General features: G+C 39.2%; 1 protein-coding gene across 1 annotated transcript in view; it reads right to left on the bottom strand.

Annotated features, from left to right (window-relative positions):
* Positions 1 to 8997, bottom strand: part of LOC128108923 (UDP-glucuronosyltransferase 2B31-like) — a 31081-nt gene continuing 22084 nt past the window's right edge. The window contains exons 3-6 of the mRNA XM_052735928.1: positions 7957 to 8088; positions 5709 to 5796; positions 4707 to 4926; positions 1 to 696 (exon numbers count right to left, since the gene is read on the bottom strand). Of these exons, the coding sequence (XP_052591888.1) occupies positions 414 to 696; positions 4707 to 4926; positions 5709 to 5796; positions 7957 to 8088 (723 nt within the window). The 3' untranslated portion in view covers positions 1 to 413. The remainder of the gene's footprint in view (positions 697 to 4706; positions 4927 to 5708; positions 5797 to 7956; positions 8089 to 8997) is intronic.

Genomic DNA, 8997 nt, shown 5'->3' with positions numbered 1-8997 from the left:
TAGAGGTCAGGAAGTTGTGATTTGGACATATTGGGAGAGATCCAGTGGGAAGTAGGAATATGATCGTGAGGGAACAATTTAATATTTTTAATATTTTCCAGAATCAAAGTGAGAAATTCTAAATGAAGAAATTAAACAAAATAAACAAAACAAATTGGGAGTCTGTGGGGGAAATTTCAGATTGGGTATATAATATGAGGTAAGTGATGTTGGGACTTAAAAATTCTGGTCTTCTCTTGCATGTTTACTTTATAAGTGAGAGGAAATGGAACTTTTGACAGCTCATGTCTACTTCAAAAGACTGAAATAAGAGTGGCAGTGTCCAGGTCAGTTGTGGCTAAGGGATAAGATGGAAAGCCTGTCTTGCTGGGATGCACTGGGAAAGGTTCGTGAGTTTGTCCTCCCCACTTCAGCTACTCCCTTTTCTTCTTCTTCTCTCCAGCTTTAGCAAATTTCTGGCAACAAAAGAGGCAACACTTCATGATGATGAGCATCACAGTCATCACACAGGCCAGCAGGAATCCAAGGACATCCAGAGAGTGGTACTGGAACCAGGTGAGGTCATGTGCTGCCACACGAAGGTGCTTGGCTCCTTTGTTGCGCATGACATACTCAATCCAGAAGACAGCTCTGTCCAGGGGCTTCACTGACTGTTCATGGTGAATTCTTGATAGCTGCATGGCATTCTCCTTATAGCTAAAGACAGCAACATGGAAAATCAATTAGTTTACTTAAGTGCATGAAGCCTATGGAAGGTTCAGGGAAAGCATCACGAGACTTAGTACATTCCTTAGATTAGTCCTAGATACCGTGTGGTTTTGATTGGGACATGTTTGAAGGTTTGCCTGTAAGCTGTCATTTTCTGAGAAATTCTTTCCCAAACTGAAATGGAAATCATTTGGGAAGTAAATCTTTCCAGCAGAGCAAATGTTCATAATCCTTTTCTAGCACTGTGAGGTGATTCATAGAGACTGAGCATGATCACATTGATGCTCTTGAGAAGAAAAGGTGTCATAATTCTTTATAATCTCAATAAAAACACTATTGATGATTAAAAATTGGGAACTGGTGAGAATGGGACATACTTTGCACCAGATGACTTGAGGGCTGGGATGCAGCTCATTGATAACTTGCTTAGAAACTATTTCCATCATCAAATTATTCTAAACTAACCTCTCATATAGTAAGTCTGTAGAGATAGTTTGCAGTCTTGACTGACAGTGAAAGCTCATTCCACAGTGCTTAAATGGGTTTTACATTGTTGTCGATGTTTTCAAACTTATACTAATGTTCTAGGAGATGTTTTCCTGTGTGCTTTGAATATATGTTGTTCTTATTGGTTGATAAGTAAAGCTGTATTGACCTATGGCAATGCAGCTTAGAGGAGGGCAGTAAATACAAGCAGATAGACAGGAAAGAGAAAGGAGAGGAGAGAGAGACACCAGCCTGCTGCCCAAGGAACAACATGCCAGCAGACCGGTAAGCCCCAGGACATGTGGCACAACATAGATTAATAGACATGGGTTAATTTAAGATATAAGAGCTAGCTATCAAGAGGTCTGCCATATGCTATACAGTGTGTAATTAATATAGTCTGTGTGCTTACTTGTCTGAGAGGCTCTGGGATGGGCAGGAGAGAGGAAAATTTCTGACTACATTTCGTGCTCACCCTTGGGTATTGGTTCATATAGACCTAAGAAAGCTTAAAGATTCTGAACGCACAGAAACAGAGCCACACTAAGCTTCCTAGTCTCACAGTCTCATGCCAGTAGCCCAGTGGAGTCTTTTCTCCCAACAGCTGTCTGTGAGATGGAGCCTCCTGCCAGCCACTATAAGCTAAGCAGCGTGGTGGATCCCCACTGCAGTACACAGTGTGTCTCCAAGCTGAGCAGTGTACTGTGTGGTGTATTTAGCTTTTGCTATTACCAAAAGAAGGAGGAGGAGGAGGAGAAGGAAGAGCAAGAGGAAGAGGAGGAGGAGAGGTTTCTAGGCTACATGCTGCTGCTGGATGAAGGCATGGACCCAATGACTCCCAGAGACAGGAGATGGCATGGCTCTCAGAGCTGGTGGTAAATTATCTCCACCATGTTGGAAAGCTGAGGTGGGTAGAGCCAGCAGCCAAGGATGCTGCTTTTCTTCCTAGCCACGCAGTTGAACAGTTTAAAAACTCTCCTGCCGGGCGGTGGTGGCGCACGCCTTTAATCCCAGCACTTGGGAGGCAGAGCCAGGTGGATCTCTGTGAGTTCGAGGCCAGCCTGGGCTACCAAGTGAGTTCCAGGAAAGGCGCAAAGCTACACAGAGAAACCCTGTCTCAAAAAAAAAAACCAAAAAAAAAAAAAAAAAAAAAAAAAAAAACTCTCCTGGTCAGAGAAGATTTATAGATTCACAATAAGATGGATTCAGATGAACAAAACTCTAAACTGTTTACAATGTATGTAAAAATTATGTAGGCTTGGAAGAGAGAGAAAAGGTAATATATATAAAGGTAATATATATAAACATATAGATAATTTTTAGAAATAAAATCTTTAAAGAGACAATAAAAATGATATAAAAATAAGCCACATAAAGATGGAAATCACACAGAGAGGCTGGATTACATTGTCTTTGGGATTTTTAACTGCAGAAACACATTTGATTGTAAAGACTGATGTGTTAAGCCTATATATATATATATATATATATATATATATATATATATATATATATATATAAAGGTATCTTGACTTTAAAGCTTGTGTCTAAGGATATGTTGCTTTGGAAAAGAGGTTCTGCTTTTGTTTCCACAGAAGATGAGAACCTGTGGATTGCTTCCAGGCTAATATGGTTTGACCAGCCAAGACCTCTGAAAGGTCTCCAATAACACCATGGCCCAGATGATCCAACATTCAAAATCAGCTTCAAGGCAACTGGGTCAGAGAATACAGCCTCACAGACTACTCCAGTCAGCACTTGACCATAAACTTAAAATTTTCTTTGTGTCCCATAAGACTACCAACACCCACAATCAGCAGGAAGTAGCCAGAAATCTATGCCCACACCCCAAAAACTGGATTATGGATATTTGTCTTTGTTTAGAGATTGGTTATATATTGTTATTGGTCATAGTCAATATATTTCTAAAAGAAAATAGGGGTATAGGATATAGGTATGATAGGATGAAAGGGTAGATTTTTGAATCTACTTTTAAAGAGCAACAACTTGCTTAAAATATTTTTCATTGATATAGATTTTAGTTTATTGATACAAATTTAATTTTTTATACTGTATGTATATTTTTACTCATTAAAACTTTATGTTTATACAACTCATTTAAAATTGTAATGTATCATTAAGAAATACAGATTAATAATCATCTATAATCATCTAACTTGTCATATTGGTTAAGTTTTCTATATATACATAGATATATTTCAATTAGGTAGGTAATCTTCAAACACTTCAAACACCTACAGAATATGGCATTTAAAATGTTTTAAAAACTTAGACTTTCTGGATGGACATTGAGACATGTCTGCTCCTGGCAGCACCAATCTACTTCAGAGAAGATAATGGACATTGAAGAAACTCATTATTGAGTTTGATTTCTGGGTTTTTTTTTTTTTGGTTTTTCAAGACAGGGTTTCTCTGTGGATCTCACTCTGTAGACCAGGCTGGCCTCGAACTCACAGAGACCCTCCCGCCTCTGCCTCCTGAGTGCTGAGATTAAAGGCTTGTGCCACCACCACCTGGAGGAGTTTGCTTTCTTTGTGGCAAAAGTTAGCCACTGGGCAAAAAAGTGACCTTGTGTCCACTGCTTGACAGTATGTTATATAAAATGTACATGCAGGACCCATAGGAAGGTAACCACTGAACTTTGCAAGATGAGATGGTTTTTGAGTTTCTGCTTCACAGAGGAGATTGCCAGATATTCTATATGACACAAGGAGAAATGACTGAGAAACACTAAGCCTAAAGGCTGGAGATGGACGCCCCAACATTACAGAGGAACTTTGGATGATTTCCAGGCAGCCAGCTGTCTCTGTCTTTCTAGATTTTTGGAAGTTGCTTACAATGCTCTTCTTGTTTACCTAGGTAATATTATATCCTTATGTCATCTTTGATGTAGTTGAAGACTAGAGAGAATATTTTCTTTAATTTTAAATAGACTAGATATTATAACTGTAATTCCTGCTGATTACTGATCTAGTATATTTAACTTTACTATGTTAGAGTGAAAACCTTCCTGTTTGATTAGATAGAAAAGGGGAAATGCTGGGGGATGTCTTTCTGTATGCTGTGAATATATGTTGTTCCCATTGGTTGATACATAAAGATATATTAATCTATGGCAAGGCAGCTTAGAGGCAGGCAGGAAATACAAGTAGATAGACAGGAAAAAGAAAGGAGAGGAGAGAGAGAGAGACACCAGCCTGCCACCCAAAGAACAACATGCCAGCAGAACAGTAAGCCATGGAACTCATGGCAAAACATAGATTAACAGAAATGGGTTAATTTAAGATATAAGAGCTAGCTTTGAAGAGGTCTACCATATGCTATACAGTTTGTAAGTAATATAATCTGTGTGTTTACTTGTCCAAGAAGCTACAGGACAGGTGGGACACAGGAAAACTTCTGACTACACAAAAGGTCAGATGAATTCTACTGTTACCTTGGAGAGAACCTATCTGTACCAGTACCATCTTGAACAAAATCACTGTACTTACGAAGGATCATTAGTGACTATCTTCAGTGCATCAACCAAATCTGTACTGGACATTGTAAGAAAGTCCAGTCTAACACCTGCTCCTTTGGTCTTCATGCGAACAATATTATCAAATTGGTCACCAAACAAAGGAATGCCAACCACAGGGATCCCATGGTAGATCGCCTCATAGATGCCATTGGTGCCACCATGAGTTATAAAAGCTCTGGTTTTAGGATGACCTAGGAAGGGGAGAAATCAAGGACAAGTATTAATCATAAGTCTGAGATAGAAAATGAGAGGCAGGAAAAGAGGCACAGAAAGGGTAAATATTCTCTAGTTAACAATATCATAATCACGAGACTGCACTGAATTCCTCTCATGTCTTAAAGCAAGGAGCACCACAAGTCCACAGAGGTTAAGTGAAGGCCACCTAGAGGAGGTGCAGTGTGGAAGCAGAATGGTTTTGTACAATGACCAAAAGGCAGAGCTCCTCCCAAGTGCAGCAAACAGCTTGTGTAAGCACAGGCTCTGGTTCAGGAGAGTGTGTTCTCTTAAAGGAACAGTGAAGCCACTGTTCATGGTAGGTTACCTCCATGTAGTAGAGGGTTGGTTGATCATACTGATGAAATGAGAATTAGAACAAGCAATGCTTCATCAAATATAGGACTGCCTCATAATGTGGAGTTTTGGGGGAGCTAGTAATTGAAGAGTCATTAATGAAAGGATACCATTCTCACTGGCATTTGAAATTGACCTACCATAGGGGAAAGGGTGTATGTAAAAGTATAGAAATAGGAGGTGAACACAAACATGAAGAAGTGGCTTAAGTGTATCTGAAAGATAATTACAGTGGAGTTAAAAATAGATTCTCCCATCTCCAATGTTACTGTACAAAATATTCACATCAATTGTTTACCCATTTTCTCCAAAAGTAGATCACAGCTGTCCTAAATGCCTTAGTGTTGACATTCACATTCATAAGCAGTCATTCCTCATGTCTCAGGGATCTTCTCATGCTTACCAAGAAGGTCATTCTGGGGGATCCATTTGTACAGCTGAGTGTTGGAGCCCAAGGTGTCTGGTTTCTTGCCTTGAAATCGCCAAAGAACCTGTTTAGAGGAAGCTAGCCTCTTATTGCTTTGGTCAAATGCAAGTTACTCCTGATAGAATTCTGGATAGATTAAGAATCAATGGAGATAAATGACAAGTCTCGATGAGCCAGGAGGTGAGGATCGATGATGGGAACTTTGAAGAACTACTACAGCAAGGATGCAATAGTCTTCACTCTCCCGCATTTATTCTCATGCTTATCCAAGTGTCAGCATGCCACCTTAACATTTAACAAAGAGCAACTTAGACAAAGTTAGGTCCAGTAATATCAACCAGCAGTTAAGAAATGTGTCAAGGCTGGAGAGATGGCTCAGTGTTTAAGAGCACTGGCTGCTCTTTTAGAGGACTTAGTAGCAATTTCCTCTACCCACATGGCAGCTCACTACTGTCTGTCTGTAACTCCAGGTCCATGGGAGCTGACACCCTCACACAAATATACATGTAGGCCAAACACCAATGCACATTTAAAAAAAAGTGTGATTGTAATTCCAGTTCAACAATCCACCAATGTTACTAATATACACCTTTTTTTCCAATATATATTTATAGCAATTTTTGCTTTCCAAATTCAATATAAATATTTTTCAATGATATTTGAGTTAATTCTTTATCATCACTTATATCATAGGTATTTTGTTAGATTAGGTCCCTGTGACATGTCATTGTCTATGTGCATGGTCACATAAAGAGCAAGTCCCCGAGTTACCTTCTATTTCAGCATTAAAAGCCACAGTCTCCCAGATGGACTCTCGGTTGGTAAATCCTAGTCTACCTATTGTTTTGAATAGCAAGGAAAACATTTCCATGCATAAGCCCATTTTAATATGTAGGTGGTCACATTTGGCCAAGACCAAAAGGAATATTATGCTGTTATACAAACTCCTTTATGAAAAATTTACATTTTCTTCTTTTTCTATTGTTTTTATTGGAAAGAAATTTTTTCATACAATATGTTCTGATTATATTTTTCCCTCCCTTACCTCCTCCTCTTCCATCCATATCCACACCCAGTCTTTCTCTCACCTTAGAAAAAAGGCATCTAAATAATAATAATGAAATAAGATAAAAGATAAACAAATACACAACAATAGCACAAGTTTCATTTTTAAAATAATGATTTATTACTATTTATGTGTAAGTCAGTATGTCTGCATGTGTGAGTATGTATGTGCGGTAGTTTGAATAGGTATGGCCCTCATGGACTCCTGTGTTTCAATGCTTGGCCTATAGGGAGTGGCACTATTTGGAGCAGTGGTCTTGTTGGAGGAAGTGTGACCTTGTTGGAGGAAATGCGCCACTGTGAGGGCAGGCTTTGAGGTCTCATATGCTCAACCTATGCCCAGTGTGGCACACAGTCTCCTTCTGCTGCCTGTGAATAAAGATATAGAACTCTGCCCCTTTTCCAGCACCATGTCTACCTGCATGCCACTGGCCATGATGATAATAGACTAAACCTCTGAAATGGTAAGCCAGCCCCAGTTAAATGTTTTCCTTTATAAGAATTGCCGTGGTCATGAAGTGTCTTCACAGCAATAGAAACCCTAACTAAGACAGTATGTGTATACATATGTATGGAACGTGTGTACGGGTGTCATGACAGGCTGGATGAGGGCATTGAATCCCATGGAGATGCAGTTATAGGCAGTTGTGAGATGATAATCTTGGAGTCTCAGAAGTAAGTTCAGGTCCTCTGGGTGACAACACATGCTCTTCAAGGATGAGGCACTTCTGCAGTCCCACAACTGCAAATTTTGATTGCTTCCAAATTGTTACTGGGCCAGTGTGCTTACTGGTTATAACTTAAATGCTGTATGGTTTTAAGGTAGTGTGTGCAGAGTACTTAAATATCCTCCACGATAATGGAGGAAGTAACAAGACACACTTTTGTGCCTATAATACCTTCCTAATACCGAGGTCACAAACACTTGTTAAGTGGTTTTTTTTTGTTTCTGAACACAATGTTAATAACAAATTTATTAATCAAAAACATCACCTACTATTTGGCATCTGTCCCTTGTATTTTGGTGTCTTAAGTGACATCAGATATGAGCTAGAACTCTCAGGACAGCTTCAATTTCTCACAAGAGGTTTCTGCCATCACACCTGAACTGGATATGACAGTCTTAGTGAGGATGCCACACTGAGGCACTGTATCTTACCTTCTGTGGAATCTGGGCAAGGCCTGCTGCAATCACATTGGCCCTTTCTTCTGTTAGGGTACCCACCATGGATCCCAGGGAAAACACCACAACACCATGTTCTCCAGATGACTGGACAAAGTCTTCTATTTCCTGTTAATGGAATATCAGCTCATCACAAACAGCAGCAACACCAAATAACCTGCATAAAAACTGGTACCAACATCCACAGGAAGAAACTGAACAGCATTGGAAATGATTAGAATACTGGATGTTTTAAAACTATTCACATCCACATATAAGATGGACAGTTGTAGTCAAATGTAAGGTTACAGTTCTCTGTGTTATACATCTTCACATTCATTAAAACAGTTCTGGAACATTTTCATCTTGACAAGCAAGATCTGTTTATATTAAATTCAAAGTTCTCTTTCTTCCTCCTCAGTCTCTTGGCCACCAAACATCTGCTTTCTGTTTCTATTATTTTGACCAGTCTAAGGAGTTTACATAAGGTATGCTTATTTTATTATTGTCTTGTTCATTGGCTAGTTTACTTAGTGTACTGTCATTAAAATTAATACCTTGCATCTCTAGACCATAGGTTTTGAAGTGTTAGTGATTTTTTTGTATTTGCATACTATCTAAGTTTTATCATCAATTCTAGTGATATCTAAGTTGCTTCTACCTTTCTTAGTTTCTATTCTAATTTTATGAGGAGACTCCATGATAAAGGCATTTATAAAAAAAGTAATTTGTTGGGGGCTCCTTAAAATTTCAGAGGGTTAGTCTATGAACATCATGGTGGGGAGCACCCTCGCAGGCAGGCCTGGCACTGGAATAGTATCCCAGAACTCTACCTGAACCATAAGTTGCAGACACATAGAAAGAAACCAGACATGGTTTGGGTTATTGACACCTTAAAGCCTACCTCCTGTGACACATTTTCTCCAATTATGTTACCCCTTCTAATCCTTCCTAAATAGTTCACCAACTGGGAACCAAACATTCAAGTATATCAGCCTATGGGAGCCATTGTTATTCAACCTACCTGCACTCTTCCCT

This window comes from Peromyscus californicus, unplaced genomic scaffold (assembly GCF_007827085.1).
Source record: "Peromyscus californicus insignis strain IS unplaced genomic scaffold, ASM782708v3 Scaffold_13__1_contigs__length_99412109, whole genome shotgun sequence".
In the NCBI taxonomy this organism is placed as follows: domain Eukaryota; kingdom Metazoa; phylum Chordata; class Mammalia; order Rodentia; family Cricetidae; genus Peromyscus; species Peromyscus californicus.
The sequence above is the reverse complement of the archived record's forward strand: the minus strand, read 5'-3'. Positions and strand labels throughout refer to the sequence as shown.